The sequence below is a fragment of the Amblyomma americanum genome, chromosome 6 (genome assembly GCF_052857255.1).
Source record: "Amblyomma americanum isolate KBUSLIRL-KWMA chromosome 6, ASM5285725v1, whole genome shotgun sequence".
Taxonomy (NCBI): domain Eukaryota; kingdom Metazoa; phylum Arthropoda; class Arachnida; order Ixodida; family Ixodidae; genus Amblyomma; species Amblyomma americanum.
The window spans coordinates 53541309-53567234 of NC_135502.1; the positions used below are offsets into that span (position 1 = coordinate 53541309).

Consider the following 25926-nt stretch of genomic DNA (forward strand, 5'->3'; position numbering starts at 1 on the left):
TGTGAGTGAAAAAGCATGAGCCTGACTCTGGCAGGTGGTGCCAAGAGAGCAACCTAGGAGTCAAGTTGGCCACCTAGGTCACGTGACCTTGTGGTATCATCACAACTTGCCCACCAAATAAAGAGCAAACTGCCCACCACGACAGTTGGCAGTTAATGATCGGTCACTCGGGAAGAGCAGCCTCAGCCACACAAGGCCCACCGCTGGGAGCACCTACAGTGCAGTGCTCCCAGGGAAGGGGCGCATCGCTTAACTGCTGTACCACTGTGCCAGGAGAGGTATGAGGACTCCCAGGGATCTATGAATATAAAGTAGAGAATCACCTTCTGCATGTATGGGAATTAACCCATTACGCTATTATGCGGTAACCACATGAGGCGATATTCCTTCGCAATACGTCGTACGATGACGTCACCGTCGCTCATCACTGGCGCTGGCGCAAACCGCACGAAGCGACGAGACTCGGCGTCGAAGCGGCGTGTTTTCACTGTTGCTCGATTGCGACGGCTTCAGCGTTCAGTCATTTTGCATTAATTAATGCGTAGAACAACGCTGTTAGGCTTCATACAAGATAAAGCACTAAAGGTTCAGCACCCTTTCCTCTTGAACTTCATTAATGAGCCTTTCAATAAATTCTTGCATTGCTGCTGTGGCGAGGGATTAGTCTGCTGCTGCTCTGCTGAAAGCCTGCCGAAAAAAAAAAAAAAAACTACTTTCGCGCATAAAACAGATTGGAAGTTATGCACTTGCAAGGCCTACCGTCAATGGCTAGTCTCGCACGGCACTTCCGGGCGATGGGCGAAATTTTCTGCAAACCCAGAACCTGGGCGACGTGATGAGCGACAGTGCTTCGGCAGCCCTCAGCCCATTGCGCAGTGTGTCGCTGCGAATTGTCGCCTCATGTGGTTAGCGCTTTACGCTATTGCGTCATATCCTTAAGGTGGAGCTCAATTTTTTCTGTGTGTGACATAGCATTGAATTTCACCATGTTTGCTCAAGTACACTGATTTTATCAGCCACCCATTTTGTTAGCTAAGCAGGGGCAGATTTATGGGGAATGGGAGGTGTAGGGGGTAGTTGCGCCCTTCCACTTCAAATTTATCATCACAAAAAGGTCCTGGAAATACACAATTATGATGGGATTTCCCCCCAAACACACCCTCCTAGAGTGACACATAATTCTGCCCTTTATGACCATGCCAAACCGTTGCAAACCAGGATGCGGAAGATGTAAAGGATGACAAACCGACTTCACAGGACGCAGCTTTGTGTCGTCAGGCTCCTTTTCTCACCCTTCGTGTTACAGTGTGCCAGCCATTTGATAAACAACAATTAACACAACTCTTTGCCTGGCGGACGAAGCAGGTGGCTTCTGTCTTCGTAAATACTAGTTAAAGAATTCAGCAAAGCGCATTCATCAGGCTTATTATAATCATGTCATAGATGCAATCACATGCTGCAGCAAGAGAATGGGGATACAAGCGGCCTCATTGAAAGGGCATTTCTCGTAGCAAAAATTGCCATCTGTATGTAAATGCATTGAGCCGAATGTGGAGTCTATAGACTCCAGTTTCTAGGAGAAATGATGGCTTGTGAAATTAACTGTTAATTTTATTAAGAAATTAATTTTGTTACTTTAATTAATGTTGGCAATGAGAAAGATATCTGAATAACTGACAGTTGTCAATGTAAGTGAACTGTGTAGGTTCTTATTTGGCAGTTGTACCCAACCCAATCACTTTACAAGTGCCTGCAGGCCACATTGCCATAGCCTTTAACGTGAAAACATACATGCACAAGGCTGAAATATATTTGCAGGCAAGAGTTATATTTTGGGCAGTATGGATAATCTGAAAAACTAAAAGTCCACTTTTTTTTTTTTTCAAATTGGGGATTTTGTTAGCCCCACACACCTTTCGCTGCAGACTGGTAAGAACAAATTATTTGTTAAATAAATGAGCTCCTCTTAAGGGGTTCTTGACAAAACCGTTACGCAAGCATAGTGTACACGACTAGTGAACTTATTTTTATGATTACGTTTACTACTCTTCTGTTGCTTGCTTGCTTGTGAGAAGCTGCCGCGGTGTCTCAGTGGTTATGGCGCTCGGCTGCTGACCCGGAAGACGTGGGTTCGGTCCCGGCCGCAGTGGCTGAATTTCGATGGAGGCGAAATTCTAGAGGCCCGTGTACCGTGCGATGTCAGTGCACGTTAAAGAACCCCAGGTGGTCGAAATTTCCGGAGCCCTCCACTACGGCGTCCCTCATAGCCCGAGTTGCTTTGGGACATTAAACCCCCATAAACCATAAACCAATCTTCTGTTGCTTGTCCTCATTAATTTTGCAGGAAAATTAACAATTGCATGATGCAGTATTGTGGAATTAGTGTTTTTATAAGAAGTCTGTAATCATAGCTTTTGCAGTTCTTAAATGACTTGCCACCAAACCAGTGCACTATCACTGAGCATGACCAGTTGCGCTGCTTCCACACACTCTTCTTTCATTCAGTGTGAATTGTAGTTTGCGAGTTTTTGATGCTCATGATCGACCTGTAGTTGAGTCCGTACTGGCGGCGTGTTAGCATGTTCTGTATTCAAATTTAGAATTTTTTGGGTGTTCATATTAGAGAACAGTAAACAAACATGGTATACAAGTTCATATCAATTTTAATGGCTGTTACCATCTGTGCTAGTCCACAATTTCAAGAACTCGTGGTTACCTCTTCACTGCCCTGCTGCAAAAATGGTGCCTGCACAGAGAACTTAAGCGTAATGGTATATCGCAAAACTTTATGCTTATGATAACACATCAGTCAAATTACATTCAGGCCAGTGAATAAGAAGTGCTTGTTTTCTGTTAGTCCAGAGCTCAATATCTGAATACTTGCACATTGATGACAAACTACAATGCCTCGTGTGGTAAAAATGTGCATGTTGTGGTTTCCTTTTGTTTATACGCAATATTCAGGAATATTTATTCTTCCCGAAGGGTGAGTACTGTAGGGCTTACTTGTAGCTCAAGCGTCTTGTACAATATTGAAGCATGCTAAAATTTTGTTGTCGATCTTGAGGTGCATTGAACTTTGTGTCCTATGAATGTCGCCGTAAACCAAGCTCACAAGCAGCGTGCTTTAACTGTTTCCATGCGAGAGCAATTAAAGTTGAGCCAGTGCACTGGGCAGCCACAAATTGATTTTGCACACGAAAAGCGGGGTGGACTTAGCTCCACGCTTCTGTTTTTTTCCCCCTTTTTCCATCCGCCATTGACAAGACAGACGCGAATGTGTCTCACACACCCACTCATGCACACTGGTCTCGGCTCTCGACCGTGGGCAGAGGGGAATAAGAGCTAAGTACCCCCCTGACGTACGGTGTGCACCTGAGTCGGGACAGAAGAGTGAGTCGTCTGTCTGGCTCTGAGCCAGCGCAGGGTTGGGGAGGGGACAGGACTACGTGAATGAAAAAGTTTGGCGAAGCGCGACGGACGGGTAACGGCGAGAAGGGAGGGGAAAGACCCTGGGCTGACGGCCACGGCTGCTGCGACCTAGCTTTCCGTTTTTAACACACCAGCTTTTTTGCTCTCCACTGCAGGGGCGTATGACATCACATCCTTCCTCCTCCCCTTCTGTTTGCTTGTGCCACATTGCAAGTGTGGAAACAAAGGGAGGTTTCTTTTTTTTCCTGTGACCCTTCTTGTGCTTTCATTTCACTTTCTTCTCTTTTTCTTTTTTTCTGTCTCTTGGAATGTGTAAACAGCTCCGTACCTTTTTTTTTTTGCCAAAGTAGAAAATTGAGTTTCCATCATTTTTTTTTCAGTTTAATATCACTATATTTTTTTTTACAGCAGTTCCAGTTACTAATGATTGTCTTCTACAGGAAAAGATGGAGCAGTTCCTTCTTGTTCTGTAACATGCAGGCACATGAAATGCATAGAACACATTTGTGAGTGGAGCTCATGCTAATCTGTGGACATTAAGAATAAAAAAAAAACTCTTACTGCTATTATGTGTGGGTGGAGGTCATTGTAATGAGACTCGTTCACGCTTAGTCTGGCTTGTTAAATGCACACTGTACTAGTTTTTTTTTTCTCGCTCTCTCTTTTTCTACATTTGTGCTTGTATAACGAATAAATAAACGAGTGTATTAGTAAACACATGGTTGTACTGCATGCATTATGTAGCCTCTTGTTAAAAATCACCCCAGAATTTGTTTTCTTTTCTCTCTCCTGACTTCTTGCAGGATACAAACACGTGCAAATAGTTGTAAATGTGCGTTACACACACACACGCGCGCACACACACAAAGCTGCCTTTTAATTTATTTAGCTTACACCTTTTTATAGCAAAGTTTTCTGGCAGGCTAGTTGGTACAAATCATTTTTAAAAACCTGCGTGAAAGTATCAGGATGGAAAGACAAGAGAAGAAGCCTTTGTAGCTTGATTTGGCTGCTTAGTGTTGCTTTTTTAAATCTGGTGAACAGTTTCTTGATTTTGGACATTGATACTCTGAAAATTATTGGGGTTTGTGTGTGTACCGGTTACTGTATCTGTCTTCTTAGGAACTTGGTGTTGTGTAATTGTTTTTATGTTTGAAGATATTCTTGTAATTAAGTGCATTGTGTGACGTGCAAAGGGTGAGCGCACTCTCTCTCTGTGCAGGACTGTCGTAGCGTGGCGAGTTTTTCGACAAACGCTTCACGAAGTCCATCCCATCAGTTCAGGGCTTGAGGCCATGGCACTCAAGTCCACCATCGACCTTACGTGCAATGACTATATTTCAAATTTCGAGTTTGATGTGTTCACAAGGTGGGTGTATGCAATCTGTGTATTTATTTTGATTGAGAAGTTTAACCATTAGTGGCAGTTTCACACTATGGCACCCGTAGCCACTGTTGTGAAAGAATGTGTTGATGCATTGGCTATATAGAAAACTTGATAAGAGGTGGCTGTCCTGTTTCATTAGCATAACTGGCCATAGAAGTTGACCATTAGTGGGCATGTTATTAGTTCCGAATTTCCTGTTTTTATTTACGGTAATGGACATGCTTGCTTTGAGACACTGAACTCGGCCAAGCTAAATATGCAGTTAGCATTTATCGCTGTGTAAATTATGTTTTGCAACAGGATCAGAAGCCGTTGGCAGCATATATGTGGATTGAGTTTTTTTAGACATGGTGTTGTAGCTCATTTCTTAGGAGCTTAGCAAAAAGGGGGGGGGCTTTTTGGAACAAACAAAAAAATCCTTTGACATCACGTTTACATTTCAACAAAAATGGCTATGATGAGTTTGTTTCATCTCTAGACCTTTACGACTGGGTCCAAAAATTCTGCAACTCTGATTTTGAGGTGCCTTGAAGGGCAAGTCACACAGACGCGTGCTGGTGAAGGAAGTGTGCCAGGAAGTGGGCGTTTTGCCTGGGCAGGATGTTGTCTAATGATAGTGCGTCTCAACTGAGCTCGGGTTGTGTGTGTTCTGAGCAGGAGCTTTCTCCTTCCGTCATTTTATGGTGAGCACGTACTGCAGAGATACGAAGAACTCTCCACTGTTCCTGCTTATTTGTCGGCAGTGTAGCACTTCTTTCGTGAGTGTGTTTAATGTACGAGTATTTTCCTTTTTCTAAGAACTTCGGAGGCAGGCACATGCTTGTAGTGGCCTTTATATAAATAAAAACCTTTTTTTATATATAACTTATATGTTCATTGAATGATCCAGATGTGGTAAAACCATACGAAGAAGAAATGCTGTTGTATCGCCTGCTTGTTCTTGATGGGTCAAGAAATAGACCATTTAATTTTTATCATAAATGATACACATTAATAGCTCTTGATGCTATAAGCTCTGTGTTAGTTACTGATGTACTGCTTTTCTTCTACTACTACTGCAAATCATTTGCAGAACATCTGCAAACCCAATTTAGTACCACTGTGCTCAGTTTTTAGCTTTTTAGCTGGTAATGCGCCCAACATTTAAATATTTTAGACTTTATTGCTTTCCGCAGGGTGAATTTTTTTGGCTCAGACTAAGAAGTCATTTAAAGTGTGATTATTTTTGTAGGTCCGTGAATTTTTATTTTTAGAACCTGCCAGCAGCTAATTTTATGTTACATATTCGTAGCGCTGCATATTTTGTTAAAGGGACTAACGACTGAATTTAGAGGACTGCAATTTGCTTTGTGCAGTGTAAAGGTTAGTGTCCTAGTTGACCCGGTTTCACTATGGTTACTTTAGAAACACTGCAGAAGTTTTTTGCTGAGAATTGCTTTATCTTTGGATTTACCCTTGTGTATGTGTCCCCTATGCTGGGACTATGATTAATGAGTGGGATAGCGATTGCATGCTGGCAAAAATGAGGAATCAAAAGCTACTATGCCCCCCCCCCCCCCCCCCCCCAAATTACACATTTATGTGGAGGGTGTAAAAAAAATTAAATTACTCTGCTGGCACTCCAGACTGTGATTAGGCAGTTTTAGTACAGCATAACATCCGTTTGCATTTTTCCACATGCATATCTGTTAAGGCACACTAACTTTTGTCTAGCCAATGAAAGTTTAGTGAGGTGTGGTTATCGATAGGACAGATAGTGTAATGAACTGTTTTTTTTCTCAAAAAATCATAAAATTTGGGGTGTGCATTCGGTCTGCGGTGTGAAACATTCAGAAAAATTTTATTTTTTGACCGCCAAAGTAGAGTTTGCTAAGAAAGTGTGCTCTTTACTCAAGTAGATACAGTAATTCAAAACACTGTGGCTTCATCTAATAACAACTCAGAACAATTTATCTCGGTGATGCGAAGGGTGCACTTTTTTTCACGCATATTTCTCTTTGTGTCAGAAGATGCATTGAAGAGAGTGCTTTTTCATCCCTTGGTTTTCAGATAAAAAGTGCATTTCTCCTGCTTTCACTCTTCAGCATCCTATCATCATCCCATTTTTTACTATTTCAGGTTATTTCAGCCCTGGTCAACACTTCTTAGAAATTGGCAAATTCTGGCAGTTACCCATCCTGGCTATGTTGCCTTCCTCACATATGATGAAGTGAAGGCACGTCTGTACAAATACATCAACAAGCCAGGAAGGTAAGAATTACTGCTTCTCCTTGTGTCAGGAAAATGGCGGTGATGGCTGCTCATCTGTCAAGCACGTATCACCATACATTTGCAGTTAAAACTAAAGAATGCAGGTCGCACAACTTAATTATAGACTGCACAAGGCAGTTATCATTTGGTGCTCTCTTGTTTAGTATATTAAGCATGAAATACTTTTTATGTCCTATTACTGGGGCACCGTGGGTGATGTTGGCGGCAGAACAGAGGGAGAACACGAAGGTGAACCGAAACGAACTTGGGGAAACATTCAGTCCGCCTCCTGGTGCCTACATGCTGCGCTGCTGCCAGAGCAGCACATGTGTCAACAACATTGTTTTCCTAGTCCCGTGGCAAGCAAAGCCAGTGCATGGCATGAAGGAGCCTATGCACTGTCCTGCAGCCAGAGCGACGCACGCACAGTTTTCGCAAACGTGGGTGGTGCGAGACTGTAGCGCCTGTTACGTAATCAGCGTGCCTGCAGGCAATACCTTCCACCACCCTCTCTGTTTTCAATGGGTTCCACGCCACACCGTGGGATGGTGACATGGCTCTGCTAAAGACCCGTTTGAGTGACACTGTGGATGGATAGATGGCTGTGGGAGGCCAAGACGAGACCTTAGCTTGCGACGAGTTTGTCTCAAGAATATGCTACACTGGTACTGCAAAGCATTTCATTCTTGTATATGCCCTCAGACCACGTGAGAGAGTGCATATTTTTTTGCTTTTCGATCATATGGTGTAAGCTCTGTGTGTTTTTGCAAAGATGCTGCTCCCAACTTTGTGTACGTGACATCCTTTGTGGAACAGCATCTAAGCATTTGTGTAGGACTTTCTGCAGATTTCACTCAGACTTGCAAGCTCACCGGAGTGATGCAGATGTTGTTTTTCTTGTCAGGCAGTGCTTTGAAAACAAGTGTGAAGTTGCAGCCCCCTCTAAGTGAGAAAACGTCTGCGGTGAAATAAGTCTAGAAAACCCTAGAAAGCAGCAAGCTTCTTCTCAAGTACATTGGCCCAGTGATCCACCATGACTAATACACAGACAGGTGCAGACTTACAACTTACAATGCTGATGTGTTTGGCTTGTCACTTTCCTGCTTCTGGTGTGGCCGTGCCTTGACAAGTCAGTGTGCTCAGCTTTTGGTGTGAAATCTGCTCTGTTGAATTCTTGAACACTTGGATGCATCTTTTTGTTTATTTCATCTATGTGATCAGTGACATGGTGCTGTTGCCCTGCTTTCATGCACAGCTATGTGTTTCGGCTAAGCTGCACGAGGCTGGGTCAGTGGGCCATCGGCTATGTGACAGCAGAAGGAAACATCCTACAGACCATTCCACAAAACAAGTCCCTGTGTCAAGCACTTCTGGATGGCTATCGAGAAGGATTGTGAGTTATTCTTTTCTTCGTAGTCTTTTTTTTTTCTTTTTAAGCACTGTGTCATCAATTGCACAATGTATGTGCCCCCACTTTATGAGTCGTGAGCGACCATACTTTCGTTCTAGCTAGCTCTATAAGTAATCTATTGTGTTCAGTTTTCTGTTTTCAACCATGTGAAAATCGGCTTGTGTAGTTACGATGCTGGGTGAAGCCTAAAATTTTAAACTTTCAGCTCGAACATGATTTTGAATAGCATGGAGACAGCCTCTCCTGGCTCTCAACCAGGTGCAGCTTTCCAAAAGCTTTTTTGCTACCTGGTATAGCACACCATGAAATGGGGACAAAGGATGACCTGTGAAAAAAAATTCAAATATAGATTTGCTCTTAAAGGGGCTCTGAAACGACTTCCAAGGAGAGCACATCAACTCGTTCAATCACTTCATTGTGTTGCCATGAGTTCCTGAACCAAGTAATGCACTTCTACAAGCAGCAGAGAACCCACTATCACGAATTAAAGTTAGCGAGCCCTTTCAACAACTTTTTCATGCTCGCACCCTCCTCCGTCACTCGCTCCTGCGTATACCAGTGCAGAGGTGGCTATTAGTTAGATTCTTTCAGACGTCAGGCAGCTACCATGCCCGTGGCCAGTGAGCTGCGTAGCTCCGGTGGGGTCACGAAGCTTCGCCCCCTGGCATTGGGGCCAGCAGAGGAGCGCTCACCTTGCAGCATGCAAAAGTGACAAGAGGAGGGGAAAGGCGCGAAGACTGCGAAATTCAAATTTTGACTAATGATAACTCAGCTTCTACAAAGCGCATTAAAAGAATTCTTGCTGGAGAATATTCATGAAGCAGCATCCTTTAACATTCCAGGCATACCGCAACTTCACTAGTGCCCCTGTCACACGCAATGTCACATGCGGATTTATGGTGGTTGAGTCATTTAGTTAGTCGTTTTTGTTTTGTTTTTCTTGTGTAGGAAGTAGCTGCAGGCAGGAAATGTTTGCAAAAAACTTAGCCACAATTTTGAAGTTTATTCATTGGTTTGTTGTAGAGGTGACAAACGCGCAGTAAAGCAGGAGCTAAAGGCGTAGCCTGACAGGGGCTCCTGCAGTAACGGCAGACAGGATGCAATTTCACACAAAACTTGCAAGCATATGCCATACATCTTGTATAGACAGCAAACGTTGAGACTGAATGGAAAAGAAAACTAAAAGCGCTAACAAGCATATAAAATACATCTAATACACATAGTGCATGCTCAAACATAAAGTTAAATTATTGTATTCTAACAAAGCAACATTGCTCATTGCTCTACTTCTATGTCACCTCCTGCAGCTGTGATTCTTTTTGTCTGAACCATCAGACGCGCAAAGCACGTACACTATAGGGTGCTGGTTCGTTGACATCATTCAGAAAACTTTCTTAACATAACTGACAGCCTTCAAGGATGGGCAGATCTCTTATGCTGTTTTGCTCTTTTTAATTTTTTGTGCACTTCTTTAGGATTGTTGCTCTAAAGCAGTGGCAATTTCATGCCCGATACTGTCCAAGGCTTCCTATTGTGAGAGACGTGCCTCTCTTGACCAAACAACTTTGAACTTGTTGCTGGCAGCACTGTTGCACACTGATGACGTCTGTTGCAGCTACCTCTACCCTGATGGGCGCAACGTGAATCCAGACCTGAGTTGGGCTGTGCAAGCGACGCCAGAAGACCACATCAAAGTGACACAGGAGCAGTATGAGCTCTACTGCGAAATGGGCTCCACCTTCCAGCTGTGCAAAATCTGTGCCGAGAATGACAAGGATATTCGCATTGAGCCATGTGGGCATCTCCTGTGCACACCGTGCCTAACCTCCTGGCAGGTCAGCCTCCTTCTTTCCCAAATCGTGTTTCCATTTGCATTTCACTGCGGTAGGTGAGTGGCTGTGGTGTTTGGCTGCCGAGCCAGAGTGTGCAGCCGCGGCCATGGTGGCAGCTGCGTTTCAGTGGAGATGAAATTCGAAAATGACTGTGTATTGAGGTTTCGGTGCTCGCTAAATATGCCCAAGTAGTCAAAATTATTCTAGGGCCCTCTGTCATAGTGTGCTTGACCCTTTCAGATGTCATTTTTTTTCTTTGAAAACAAAAATTTTCTGCCTGAATACTATATTCAGATCTCAAGAACGATTATGTGGGGGGGTTTTTGAACCCACAATACCAGCAATTGATTTTTCACAGGGATGTGCAAAAATTTGGTAAAAAGTATCTCTCCCTGTTTGCAAACAATGTGACATCAGTGGGACAGGTGGGCAAAGGGGCGTGCCGAAAGAAAACTGGCTTGGTTGGCAAAAAGCAGCCTTTCTAGTCCTGTCTCCTTGCTGCGTAGAGTGTCGCAGAGCTGTCCAACGATGTGCATTTTCTGCCTGAATTTGTGCTCTGGCAATACTATGGTAAGGTCCAAGTACACAGCACTCATTAGCATCCAGACCCATAAATGGTCGCACCTGGCAAATATATCAAGTGCATGGCAAATGCACTCTTTGGAAGCATTTTCATGTACCAGTAGCAAGCCAGGCACTGAAATCCTCGCAATGGAACAACGTGCTGCCAAAGTGACTAGTTCAGACCTCTGCACCGTATATTGCCCTCTAATGGCACCTCACAATTAAAAGCAACTGCTAATCGCTATTAAAAGGTCCCTGAAAAGGGTGTTTCAGGTTGTCTATAAAATGCTCACATTATGTAGAATACAGGCCAACGAGCGTTCATTCCGTGTACAAGACCTCGGAAGCGAGCCGATAATTTACAATACAATTTTTAAAACACCCGCTTCCGCGCCTAGCGGCGGCCTGCGGTGCTGGGCTTTCGCCCTAAATCCGCGCTTGTTGCATCATGTAGAGCTCGTTACGTTAGCCGTCGGAGGGGCGAGTGTTTAAGTGTGGGCGCTTGTGAGCGAAGACAGCTGTACATGACACATGTGCCGTGCTCGGCTGGGCGACTTGCATTTGAAGTACAAGAAAGCAATTATTTTTTTCGGAAGAGAGACATTTCTTGTTTGTGACATTTAGCCTGCACTCTGCCTGACAATCTCGTGTCAGCATTGCTGGAACATATCAACCCGAGTAAGTGCGGCGTTGGACAACTCGTGCGATAAGCATCGGTATAGCATTGTGCATTGTGTCCAGAATAGCAGGGTAAGGCACGTGTTCTACCATACCATCTAATAATCATGTAGTCTATACAAGAGTGCACTTAAATTACATAAGCAAAACCGCTTTTCTACTCAGCCACAAGAGCGCTGGAGTGCTGTTTTTTATGATTCTGTGTTTAGGATGTGGTTTTCTGCGAGCAACCATGCTGCTAGCAGTCCCTTGCGAGCTGTCTCGTGACAAAACCTAGCTCCTTGGACTGGATATGCTGCACTGGAACAAACTAAACGTGTTGCAGAGATCCCCAGATCTTTGAACACTCAGTCAAGCATGATTCCTGAAGGTTCGTTCGGGGAGACGATGAAACTAAATGCTTGCTTGTTCACTCGGAAATACTTGTGCACACGGGTATACCCAGAAAAAGCAAGCTGCTTACAATCAAATGTATGCCGTGGAATCCGCCAGCATTTGACATCTGTCCCTTTACACGACTCCGAAGCCCCCCCCCTCATTTTTTTGTTGCTTTTTTGGTCTTCAGAAAGTGGAAGAACTACATTACACTGTTCTTCTTAGATTGGTCAACCCCCCAACAGACACTTAATTTTTTTTTGGAAGTGATGGTCATTTAGTACCCATGCTGCCATCTGTCGGCAAACCAAAAAAGTGCTTTGGATGAGCCCTATGTACCTTGAAACTGACAGACTGCCAGAAAACACAGCAAGCTGGACTTCTCATGAGGCAGAAATGGCATTTGGCTTATGACGAGCCTGGCTCACGCTGGGGGTTAATGCATCCCACCATGTCACAACTCATTGGCACCGAAAAAAAATATTGGAAAACGTCACCTCACCAGACCTAATCCACTGTGCCGCGCCCCCAGCAGCGGAATGTTTTGTCAGCTAAGCAAAGCCACGCCCATCGCCTCTCCTCCAACACGTCATTGACGTAGGCTGAGAGATCTATTGATGGAAATAGCAGCATCAAAATGCTAAAACTTGTCAAGTAAACACCCGAAGGATAGTGGAATTAATTTCTCTTTCGAAGATCCACATTATGCTTGAAGTAGGCAAAAAAAAATTGGTATTATTACTGGTGGAAAAATTGCTTACGAATGGAGGATGATGTGCTGCCCGGCTCAATGTTTCGTGAAATATTATTTACTGCATTCGCAATATGATGTCAAAAATCATCTTATTTTTGACATAAGTGATCCCAAATTCACATGAAACAATAAAATTACTCCTAGGCCCAGCACACTGTGCTCAGAAAAAGCTGAGAGTTCGGTTTGTATGTAATCGTGTACACACACATAAAACTTCCTATACTGTGTATCATCTTTTAGTGGTTATCTTGCTAGCAGTGTTGCTTTCTGGCAGATGTTGCAGTGTGGCAAGTTTTTCTGCTAGCTGTAGCAGATTTGGAGCTTATTTAGCCGCAGAAAGGCGTCTTCAATGACTGGCACGTTTAGGGCTATTCTTAGTGGATGATGGAGCCTGTAGTACAGTGTAGATGTTTTTTGTGATTTCTAGCAGATTGAGAAAACAGCTAAGGCTGCGTTAATACAGCCATGCGAAGTCAGAATGCATTCTACAGAGCACACGCTCTGGAAGTGGTGGTGCTAGTGACTTATGTATCAAGCCATTGATTTGGCTGGAGTAAGGTCCCTCCACTCCAAGAAGCTGGCAACATTCCCTCATGCTTGCCAGTTTCCTTGTCAAACCTCATTGCTAGAGCTGGGATTACTGGGTCAAAAATTTTGTCGAAATCTGGACATAATCGGGGGCAGAAAACACTATGAAAGAGGACACTTTTCAGGATGCAAGTGCTTTTAAAGTGTTTTTATTTGCATTTAGCTTGAAAACATGGCGTCTCGGTGATGTTTTCAGCACCGAAACACATCTTTTAGTTTCATGAATTTAATGAAACAGCCAGAAACATTTGTAAGGTCTCCTTGGTTAAACTATGTCATTTCTTCGTGAAGATGTTCTTGAAGTCGAAAAGTCACTTCACTTCTAGAGAGTCTGTTGACAGACCTTCGTTTTACGGCTAAGTGTTAATCTCTATTTTGGTTTCTTGGTGAACGCACCACCTCTAATTCTGAGTCTTTGTCTGGTGACTTGCAAATCTTTTTTTTTTTTTTTCGTGTGGTGTCCACCTGTGTCCACGGAATCCAGAACTTATAACTGGGCCTCTAGCTCGAGTTTTGCAGTTTCCAGTTTTGCAATGGTGCTTGGAGTAAATCAGCACCTCTCAATGCTGTACAGCTCACTGGGAAGTGCATCACTGGTCGAAGCTTCTTGCTGCGACTTTGCAGTAGCAGATGTCGCCTTTAATTTTTTTACGAAGTCTTCTGCGTTTACATAGCTTTCCGCATAATACTTTGTTGCTCTTAGGAATGTGCCTCATTGGGTCACCAGTGGTTGAGGAGGCAAGGGAAGGTTGCTAGTCGATGCAAAAAGTGAATGTCGCTTCGCAGATTTACAGTGCAGTCTCTCCATTCCGAGCACAAGCATATTTACCGTCAATGTATGTCGTGAATCTTTTCTGTGACGTTGTGCAGAGTGCGTGCAATGCAAATGATGTGTTTTACTTTAGGAAATATGGACTTGGACTCTGGAACACCGCTTTCATTCTTGAAGCATGATCAGTTGTTGTGACTATCAGTCCTTCATAATGGACCTTGTCGGGCCGCAATCTCTGGCAAGCATTCATAAATTAACGCTGAATCATCCCACTGTTAGTTTTCCTTACAAAGCTAACACTCAGGATTGCAGGCTGACAAAACTACCCTTTCAGGGCTGGCACAAGTACATTAACAACGAAATGGTGGCATGGACCAGTTGTTTCATCCATTTGGAAGTGAACAGCCGAGTCAGCTACATTCACTCGAACACACTTAGTATTTTCCCTGTAAATTGTTTTGAGGTGCGACTTCATCACAGTAGTCCTGTAAGGGCAGTTCTGTCCATTCCACTTAAAAGTGAAGTTTTTAACTGCTAGATGATTCAGCTTGTGAATGGGAATGTTAGCGCTCACCACTGTTGCCGGGAAACCGTCATTGAATGAGCGCTGGCAACCACAGAGGCTTTGCTCCTTTCGAAAAAAGTCCTGAATGTCTACCTGTTTCCCAAAATCACTAGCTTCTTGTTTTTTCCTCCTGCTAAGTTGTGATCCCACATGCTCTAGGATCTTTTGTCGATCGTACAGTCCCTTGTTGAAGTGAATTAGATACCTCATGCAGTGTCCACAACTCACCTTTCCAAAACTTTTGTTTTGCCATTCTTTCAATTGTGCTTGCAGAGATGCCATACTAACTGCCGTCTTGCAGGGATACACATGCAAGCACAGAAGCAAAGCCTTTCAAAATAAGGCCCTCATTAAAGCCAGGAGAATGAGAGGGGCTCATGCGCCTCACTTCCAGAGCTTCCTGAACACATTTCTTGAGGCATCCGCAATTAATTGCAGGTGGGCAGTTGTGCAGCCTGCCACAAGACAGTCTTCACACAGACAGACAAACAAAGGAACACACAATGGCTAAATGCGGGCGAACGGCCACTATAAGTGCTAGCACGCTAAAAAAGAATGATTTTGTGGTGCAGGTCATGTGTTCAAAGTCTGTCTCTTTCATCCAGGACTCGGAAGGCCAAGGCTGCCCATTCTGCCGGGCCGAAATCAAGGGCACCGAGCAGGTGGTGGTGGACCCCTTTGACCCGACGGGCCGGACAGTGCGCAAAACCGACCTGCAGAACTACAACCACCCAAACAGTTTGGTCGACATCGACGATGACGAGCCTTTTGAGGTAAAAGAACTGCTCACTATCGCCTCGTGACCATGCCCCCCCCCCCCAACATATGTCCCTTCCCCACCCCCCGTGCTGTTTGTTCACAACTGTCCTGTGCCACCGGATGGCCACCTCGCTCGGTCAACGTCTGCTGTGTCCTTTGAGGTGCAAAGGAAGTGCACACCACTACTGCCCACACGCCGTATTTACGCGTCGCTCACGTCCCCTCTGGATCACTACCGTGTCTGATCAGTCACCACCAGAACCATCCCTGGCTTGCTGCACCCTCTAAGAAAGAGAGGTCCCCACAAGCATGGAGGAACTTCCTACCATCTTACTACTGACCGGCTTCTCCACCCTGTTCCTCCTATGCCGTGCGGTTCAATGAGAGAACTACCCGTTATTGCCTAATGTCTGCTATTTCATGCTGCTGGCCAGGTGCACCATTCTTCCCCATTCCTACATTTTTTTTTTCCCGAACCGTGAATGTACTGCACCCTATTCCAATGGCCCCCTTCTGCCTGCGCCAGCGTGTGTGTTTGTGTGTGTGTGTGTGTGCGTGCGTGCACGTGACTGTTGTGTTGACAATGACCAATGACCTACGTTTCACCTTGAAGCGATGGTCCGGATGCCAAAGAACTGTCGGCCAGGATGCCCTTGACATTAGAGCAGATGTGCAGTAGTCACAAAGCGTGTGTCACAAGCCTGCCTTCTTTTGCTTTGCCAGCTTTTTTTTTTTTCTGCATGTTGCAGAAATGGAAGTGACCAATGTGGCAGTGCTGCAGTCATTGTACCACTTGGTTTGGAAGGTAAACATTGTTTAATATGTTTAAATTAATGTGCCACTCAAGGAAAGGCATCTAGATGTAATATATGCAGGATTTATCAAAACAAAATGTGTGGACAATGAGAAGACAGAGAATTTTTTCTTTGCGCTAGTGATGCCTGATGTCCTCCTTAATAAACAGGGTTAAATTATTTAACTTTAGCCACAACAGGTTTTTGCCTGTAGGAATACCATGAAAGGAGGGTAATGAAGACTTTCCCCAACATTCATCTGCCTGCTGCCGCCTTCGCCACTTTTCCATAATGCCTTGTTGTCCTGATATTTTGTTTTTCGCCTTGCATACCAAAAACGTTTTTGCGGTTTGCATTGTGCCAGAGACTTCTGCTTGTGTATTTATTTTTCTTGATTTGGTTCCATGTTGACCATTTTAGCTGACCTATCCACCGAGTGCAATTTGTTTCTTAAACTGCCAGCAGCAAGCTTTACATGTGCTATTGGTCAGCCTGCTTGCCTGCCTGGCGGTGTATACGCATGTTGCACACATGACCGTTCGCGTGCCTATTTTTAATGCATTGTCAAACACGCATTCTGAAGACAGAATCACAAAGAATGCTTTTTATTCTGTATACCTGAGTTGGAGCCTGCTGGACTTTGAGTCATTCACATCCCCTGGCCATTCCCCTTCTCCTAGTTTCTGGCAGCACACTTGACGTGGTTTGGGAATGTATCGGGAACTATACCATGTCTGCTTCAGTGTTGACTGAGGCAGCATTTTGCACGAACTATGTATTTTGCTTTCTTTGTGACAACAGTAGTAGTAGTTATAAAAGCATTCGGGAACTTGTGTAGCACACGAAATGTAGATGTAACTGTTTTTAAAGACTTTCTATTTTTGTCATTTGAGTTACGCTTTGCTTGCTGCGTTTCGTAAAATACTTTTTTTGTGAGCAGAAAAAAGTAGCTGCTCTAGCTTGTACTTGCTCTTTCAATGTTCTTTTTACACGAGATGTGGCGCCATCTGGGGAATGTGTGGAAACTGGTTGGAAACAAATGCACACTGGTCGACGCAGGAGCGATTTGGTTCCGCAAGACTCAAACTGCGCATGCGAAGTGGCAAGTGTGTACTTGACAGCTGCTGCCATCTGTTGCTGGCACCTGTTGCTAACATGAACTGTGCATGTGCAGTGGAGACTGGTGGTTTGTTTTCAACCAGTGGGGCTGGATGAGGAGGCACGCGTGTGCAGAGCGACCGTGTGAAGGAGGAGGACTGTTGAAGTCGCATGTCTCTATTTTTTTTCCCCTTCTTTCTTTCTTTTTTGAAGGAAGCAGAAACATTTACAGCTGCATTAATTCAACAACTGCTACTGTTGAGTGAATATTTTATCGAAACGGAGTGCAGCTAATAAAGGTCACGAAAACGGTAGTTGTAATGCAGTTTCATAGCCTGGCCAAACATAGCCGTAAGAAATTCCTTTATTCTTGATGACTGCCCATTGCCTTCTTTCTGTGTTTTGTACCGATAGCTACATTACGGTAGCATTTCGAGCCTTCAGCGTGGCGGTGGCGGCGCCGCCACGCTGTCACGTGGTGCGGAGCAGCTGCCGACGGCGTGGCTGATCACGTGGTTGGTCACGTGACCAAGTTCCACTCCACCAGCTGTAGCTATCGCGTCACTCCAGAGTTAACCAAAGCTAAACCACCACCAATTTCTTTCTTTTAGGTTATTAAATGATGAAAGTACAGTAAAATCTCTTTGATATGTTCCCAGTTCTTATGATTTCATGGTTCATGCGCTCAAAATCGCAGGCATTAAATATGTCCTATAGAGTTACTGTTTTTCTCCTAGTTAATACGTCCCCAGATAACGTCATTTCCCAGGCCACTTCGGTCAAAATTTCAACAAACTCTGAGCGGTCGTGGCCCAGCGGGTTGGGCGCCCATCTCGGCTTCGGGAGGTGGTTAGTTCGAAACCCACCGCCGGACACTCACTGCTAAAAATGGTTACGAGCGGCCCCCGGCCTGGTGCCCGGCTTTCTTTAGGGGTGTTCACTTGGGAGAAGCTCCGAAAAACCCCGCTGCGCCCCTCGCGGGCCGAGCCCCCAGTTTCGAACGACCTCACAGCCTGCTAAAGGTGGTACCCCTTTGGCCAACGTGGTTCGAACGCGAGCATAGCCTCAATGCGCTGTCCCTGGGCGCGCACGCCCCAGCGCAACGGCATCTCTTCCTCCGTGAGGACAAAGCAGACCTTCAGCAGAGAAGGCAACTCCCTCAGTGCCACAGTGTCTCCGCGATGACGCCTCCCCTCTTGCGAAACGCGCACACCGTCGCCCGCAGATCTCTCGACAGACCTCTCGCCGAACCTTGATCCGCTGGCACACAGCAGCAGCAACAGCAGTCTAGGTGTTGACCGAGATGTGAGACAGGTACTGCCCCATTTCCGTTCCCCAAAAACCAATTTTCAATTTTTTTTTCCTCATTCAGGAGTTACATTTTCAAAATTAAGCAGTTTGAATCATACATTTTCTCAGGCAATACATTTTTTCCAGATCTTTTCTAATGCGAGAGCATTACTTGCTCAAACCCTGCCATCACCAGAAAGGCGGTACAGACAGGCATGGCAGAAACACAGCCCATGAAATAGGCTTTGAGGTGCCCCTCCTCCTCCTTGGAGTGGCTATACAATACCTCCTCAGCGGGATAACAAAGCAGACCATGCTCAAGATGCAAAAGGCTGGCCCCCTCTGCCCCATGCACTGGGCCAGAGGTGATGTGATCAATTCACTATCGTCTATATTCATGTAAACGCATGTAGGGATTACACTAAGGGGAAAGTTCCCGCCGCCAACTTTATGCTTTCTTTCGGAGAGTCAGTTTGCAGGGCTGTGGAGTCTTCATTGAATTGCTCTTGTATGTCATAAGGCGAGATAGGAAAGCATGGCCGGAGGCGGCAGTTCACTGCCGACTAAGTACGGGACCATTGCAACGCAGCAAAACCTGCCAAGCGAGCTGCTGCAAAAAATGACATTCACCTTCCAAGTCATTGACACACTCAGCAACAAGTAATGCTTTTGCATTTAAGAATAGCTTAGGTACCCCATATATATTTTTTTTGCGTATCAGTAAGGTTTTACTCTAGGTATCGGTCTTGCAAGTAGTTTTGCTAGTAATGGCCTGGAATTGTATGTATTGTAGTGGAGATGTTTAGCTGAATGCCTAGAGGTAGAGGAAGAAGAGAAGTGTGGCTGCCCAGCAGACTGTGAGCTGAAAATTGGTTTTGAGGAAAGGAAATGACACAGTAGCTGTCTCACATTTCTCGTGGAGGCCTGAATGCTGTAAGGAAAGATTTAAAGGAAGAAATGAAAGACCCAAGCCAGAAAACCACTGCTGTGTTTCTGAGGGCTACCAGAGTTAAATTTCCCTGTACTTGCAGAAGGTGCCGGTTACCAAGATGTCAGTATAATTTCTCTGAGCATTTCTTCTTTTTTTCTTCCAATTTTGTTTATTATAGTAAATATCAACTAGTTACATTTTCATTGAGTCATTGGTTCCTGATTTGCTAGAAAAATATTGTCCTTATTGTTTTTACGTGTGACTACTTTGCAATCCTACACTGTAGTGTTTTCTTACAATTTGGCCTGCAGTGGCTACAAAAGATACCTTTCCTCATCACTTTTTTGAAAGAGAACGCAGAACGATTTTTTTTTTACCCATGTGTGGCTAACTCAGAGCCAAACTTTAAAATGACTGCTGAACATTGCGCATATATGGTTAGCTGTGGAAAAGTGAATGCATATATTTCTTATACCTTGAGGGCCTATATATAGGCCACATTTGCTCATTGGGCTTGTAGGAACATGAATCCTTGTCATTTTTTTCTGTCTCTTGTATGTAACATCTGGACACAAAAGAGGCAAAAGCTGCTGCAAAGTAACTGACAAAATTCATAAAACTCTTTGTGCGTTGTTGTATGACGGATGGTTTTGTAATTGTCTGGTATCTTGGCTCTGATGTTGCATCAACTATTGTGGTTGGCCAGCTCTTCAATACCAGGCAGTCGCAAAATGTATTTGCGCGAAGACATACAAATGACTTTACAAGTTTATCCCCTTATAGTTATCGCATTAAGAGAGTAGTGGAGGATGCAGTTTTAATGAAAGGCCATTCAGGTTTTGCACCACGTTTATTTCTTTCCGTTGGCTTGCACAAACCTGTGTTCCGTGCCTCTTTTTTTTTTTCCTGGCTTTGCTGGTGAGCAAGCCTGCAAACCTCTGTTTATCAGGAGCTTTTAAAAGTAAAAATTAAAAAAAAAGAAGGAAAGAAAGTTTGCAGTTATTTTTGTTTCCTGTATAAATGATAGCACGAAAAACGAAAAATTTGCTTTGAAGGGTAGGTTTATAGGGAGTGTTGAGTGTGCGGATTATTAGCCTTCCCATTTTCGTCGCTGTTACACATTATGTCTGAGTTCAAATGGTACTGTTGGACAAACCCTGGATGATAACTACCTTATCATGTGTGCTTTCTATGCTTTTTTATTTTTTGGCACTTTCTGTTCTGAGATATACAGTGTGTATTTTCCTAAGGGCACTGCCTGTATGTATTCTTGCCGCACTGGTGCTTTATTTATCTTGCTACAACTGCCATAGTGATATTTGGCTGCAAGTAGTGTCATTGTTCCTTCTTTCTTTCTTTTTCCAATCTGAGTTCTCAAATGCAACAGCATGCTGGTATGAACACTGGGTTATGTATGCATGTCATTCTAATAATTTATGTCACTTGTACATACAGTGAGAGAGGACGAATGCGTTGCTTGCTTGCATGTCTGTATATGTTTTCTTAACTTGTACACTTATGATTGCATGGACTGCTTGAGCCGCTTGTGTTTTTTAGTTTGAAACAATGTGTGAAGATAGCTTATTACGGTTAATGTCACACGCGATGAGATAAAGGGAACATGCACTCAGTGTCAGAGTCAGCCAGCAAAGTCTGTTGCGGTTTGTTGAAAACTTAAATAAATGCCTGGTGTTTCTTTTGTTTTTTATCTGATGCTGAAAGTTTTAGTCCAAATAACATAATTTCCCAAAGCTATTCTCAGTTCTTGTGTTCACTGTAACTGCCTTCCAAAGTGTGTAATAAACATTCTAGTTTCTTTGGGAGCATGATGCCATGGAAACTGTGTTTTTCTTTTGTTCCCTTTGTGGACGTAAAAGTAGCAGCCTCGCTGCTATGCTTGAGGTGTGCGAACAGGGGCATTTATTTGGTTAGAAACTGCCTAACGTGTAGAATAAGTACATTGATAGAGGCTCACCAGTTAACCCCGTATTGTTAAGACAGCCCCCCTTTTTATGGGTAGGTCACATTTGTTATATGATAGTCAGCGCCTGACAACTGGTTAACACTAAGATGGCCTACCACTTTGTTTTTTACTTTCGTTACAAAACAGGACGATGTTTTTGAAATATAACCCCTTAAGGTACGAAGGAAATACATATCCCTGATTTTCATGATATGTTACGGTGAGTGGCGTTGTCCCTGTCGCTGCGACTACTGCTGTTTGCGATAGCTACACGCTAGATTGGTCATATATCGCGCTTTAGTTAACAACAGTTCTACCGAAAGCACGCCAAAGGAGGAATAAGCTGCCAAGGGAGGCGTGCCATTCTTCTTCAATTACATAAATGCTACTTAGGACAGAAATCTTGCTTGGTTTGTCATTTTTTCACTAGTATATATCACTAAACAAGTAAGAGACCAGCACACATTGAACGTGAATGGATATTTATGGCAGAAATTTTTAAGGCTCAACACATGTCCTGGGACAATGGGACATGTGTGTCCCGGAGCATATCTTGTCCTGTGTGCAATAGGAATTTTTTCTGTGTTTTGCTCTCTATTTGGGGCCAAAACAAAGGGGGAAAGCCACTGGGTTAGTTCTCTCATTGTCAGATTTCTTGAATACTTGAAGGGGATAAGGTGTGAGAAAGTAAATCACAAATAACTGAACAAGCAGCAGGTTGAGTAGAAACATGGACGAAAGAAAAACGCACACTGACAAAGATACAGCTCACATCCTTGTCGTGTGTTTTTCTTTCGTCCGTGTTTTTGTAGTGCTGCAGATTGTTCAATTCAGTATGAACCCACTCGGCCAACAAACTCTTCTGCTTCTACAAATAATTATCAGCATTTCTAGATTAGAAAATAAAAGGGCAAAAGAATTTTTTCTCGTACTATTCACTCTTAACTAGGAAAAGTTAGCTCATACAAGGAGAGCCCAGCCTAATAAGCTGATCTACACTGGGTGGTGAATTCGTTGATACCGTCACAAGCTGACAATGTATGCGGCAGTACTTCTACAAGTCTCGCAATCTCAAGTAAATGGAGCATGTGCAAGTCTACTGAATAAAGAATTGGGGAAATACGATTCATTTCATCGTAACATGGAAAATTGAGAAACTTTGACAAAACAATGATAATCCTTCATGCGAAAAAAAAAGCAAAGAATTCAAGTGTTCACAATGAACACCAAAAATTGTGTGCCAGATTTTCAAAAAAGTCATTCTAATTTTAATCATTGGCTGTGGGTGTGCGAGAGTAACTGGCGTAGTCGAACAAATCTTTATTGGGGACCATTCGCTTATTAATCTGTATCTACCGTTATATCCACACAATTTTATTAGGAAACGTGCACACGTGAGGTGTCTACCCTTTTATTTTCCTTTCAGTTAAAGCATGAAGTGTGCATGCAGTCTTGCTCATGTTTTCTGTATTTTGAAATTCGTTGCTTTGAAGTGTTTGGATTGCTGCTCCAGTTACACCAAACTGCATCGTTGCACCAAGCCTGCTACACATCGCACGACAAATAGATTTTTTATGATATTATGCCCATGCTACAGCAGCTGAATACAATTCCTATAACGAATAGGAGTTTCAGTGAACGCCAGTTTGACTGAGACTCCTGTGCAAAATTCACATTTTTATACAAAATATGCAAAATCGGAATGATATTGACATCTGGAAGGTAGTCCCCTGAGGTGGGAATAGTTATCAAACAACTACGTATAACTGATAATAAATTACATTTGTGGTAAGATTGTTTACCACGACAAGATTTTTATTGAAGGGGGTATTCACCTGCACCATTCATCCTAGTTGTGTGCAGGCCCTGCTCGTTGCGGAAGAAATACCATGCCTGTGCACATAGTCTTAACAAGCATTGTGTTCTTTGCTGCCATTGGCTGCACTAGCCATTCTCGGATGAAGAAGTAGAAGATTTGAGAGCAACAAACCGGGCCTTGAAGTGTGACTGAATGAGTGCCAGAATGCGCACTGAAATGCAAGTGGGCCTGGGCACTGCTGACGTGTGTTGCCATACTAACTGTCCAACAGCTGTCATGGCAACAGCACCAACCGTGCGCCCCAGTGCGCAACAGTGTTGCACTTAAGCAACACTGGTGACATCACATGAGTACCCCATATGATGATTAAAATGCTGTAGCTCCAACACATTGTGTGAACTATTGAAGGCACATTTTCTTAGAGCAATGTGATCTTCGAATCATGCTCCAAATTGTGGCTACGAATGTGTGCATGCATGCAGTGCTTGTGTGCGAGCAAGAGAGACCATGTCATCTTAGCTTTAGCAAAGAAACCGCGCTCTAAAATTTGTTGAAATAAATGAGCACTAGGTATCCCAGACTGATATTTTTCCCCTCCACCAAATGGGTTGACTAAAAGTCAACCCATATGGTGGAGGGAAAATGTTAGTCCATGCTACTTAGTGTTGATTTGCTTCAACAAATTTATTTCAGATCATTTTTTGGTCTTATTGTCAGTGCAGCCAACAAAGCGCAATAGAAGTCGATGCAGATTACGCTGCTGCACAAGCACTTGCCTCAGCCTCATGTCAGCAACTGTAACGTGAAGTGAGCATGCGAATCCAGTGTGTCAGCAGATTTCCATAAATCTTTTTTGTCAACAACAAAGTTAGTAGTTCACCAAATATACTGGTAAAACTCGTTATAACAAACTGTCCGTAATAGTTTAGCCCCTCACTTGAAATAATACTGAGCGTATTTCTGTACGTTTTCAAGTTATGTGGACTCATATTTGGGTAACATTGCTATACAGCTAGGTATGTAGGGAACAAGCACAATGTAGGGATCTTGATCCTGTTCTTTTTTAGATCCTCAGCACTGTTATTTATTTCTGGACCAATGGTTCTCATATCTGAGTCCTGTGAGGACATATCCGGGATCCTTAAAGGTCTACATTTCTTGGCTGGATGTGTTCATTCAAATTTGGCCCTACATGCCTCGTCTGTTCCGGGGCATGATTGTTTCAAGAGGCCCCACCAAGGTAAGGGAAACGTAGCAGATGGCAGCGAAGTGATGGGTGGGAATACAAGATTAGGCAGTCTGCTGGGATTTAGTGATCATGGCTGACACAGGACCGTGATCAGCAGAGACCCAAGGGAGAGGCTGTCTTGCAGTTGAGCTGACATGGTATTGGTGGTGTTATTTTAAGGGCCATTATTTGCCATTCTAGTGTAGCACTGTGGAACCTCAATGTATGTATCAACTTGTGGAATTGCATGGTAAATTGTGTGTATGTCCAGAAAACAAATGTTTTCATGTTCAGATTTAGCCGCACAACCTATCCTTTGTCGTCGCAAAGCTCCTAACTTGTTCACACTCGGGCTCCTCGGTCACCTCCACTATTGCTGAAAGAGTCTCTAACACATCCATAACAGAGAAATGGTGCTTGAAATAATTGGAGAACTGCTAAAAGCTAATCTCCTGGTGTGTGCTGTACGTTGCTTAGATTGTATGATTTTGAGCGCTTTTACTTTCATAATGTTTTGGTGGCATGCTAATGTCTTTACGTAAATATCTAGCTGTAACTCTCAATAAGGCATACATGTAAGCATGGTACGGCACAGTGACTTACTAATGGTCCGGCATTGGCTTAGTGAGTCGTCTTTAGTGTTTTGCACAGGGCAGTCATGGGAACCAAGGGACCACTTTTTCAGTTGCAGCAACCTCCCACCTTCACATGGTGTCCTGTTGATAAAAGCTGAATAACCTTTTTTGACAAAACTGATTTGATTTCTGCTGATAAAACTACCGGGGCTTCTAAATCTTGTACTCCAAGCAACAGGAGCAGCTGGCCCAACTAGAACTGCAGAAAAGTGGTTTAGTCTACTGTTATGTCAGTCTGCTGTACTATCACCTAGCCTTTCAGGTACTTAATGCACTTTGCACAGTTGAAAACGTTTGAGAACGAGTGATGAAGCAGTGTGGTGAAAGAAGCAGTAGTTGAATTTTTAGTAACAAGGATACTGCCCTTATGGGCTACATTTTTATTAGTAAAAGAATATTGCATGCATCGAATTGTAATGGTTCTGGTTTTAGGACCCCAACACTTGGACGTCCTCTTTACAAGCCCTGGCCCTGTCGCCACGAAGTGAAACAGCAGATGGGAGCAGGGTGAGTGTTTGTGCTTGGCTTGGCTTGATGGCAAAAACTGTGTTTGTTGGGGAACAGGCAGCTTTCAGAAGCTGTTCCTTATAACAGCACAATTGTGCGGATGTAGAGATGTAGCACATACTCACGTTATTGCAGAATACTCTTGTACTGCTGCAATGTAGCGCAATCCTACAAGACATATAACCACAGGTTTGTTGACCCAAAGGTACAATTTTTTAATAAATACAATTTTCAATCTGTCCGGAAAAATACTTCTTGCTCCCGCACCAAATCTTCGCTTGATCTCACTACACA

The 25926-nt window shown here is 43.7% G+C and overlaps 1 protein-coding gene across 2 annotated transcripts in view; it reads left to right on the forward strand.

The window, feature by feature from the left end:
• The window catches only part of Cbl (E3 ubiquitin-protein ligase CBL), a 40291-nt gene that overhangs the window by 3483 nt on the left and 10882 nt on the right, over nucleotides 1-25926 (forward strand). For both annotated transcript variants that reach the window (XM_077626858.1, XM_077626859.1), the window contains exons 2-7: nucleotides 4655-4801; nucleotides 6938-7069; nucleotides 8325-8462; nucleotides 10096-10315; nucleotides 15214-15381; nucleotides 25558-25632. In XM_077626858.1, the coding sequence (XP_077482984.1) occupies nucleotides 4655-4801; nucleotides 6938-7069; nucleotides 8325-8462; nucleotides 10096-10315; nucleotides 15214-15381; nucleotides 25558-25632 (880 nt within the window). The remainder of the gene's footprint in view (nucleotides 1-4654; nucleotides 4802-6937; nucleotides 7070-8324; nucleotides 8463-10095; nucleotides 10316-15213; nucleotides 15382-25557; nucleotides 25633-25926) is intronic.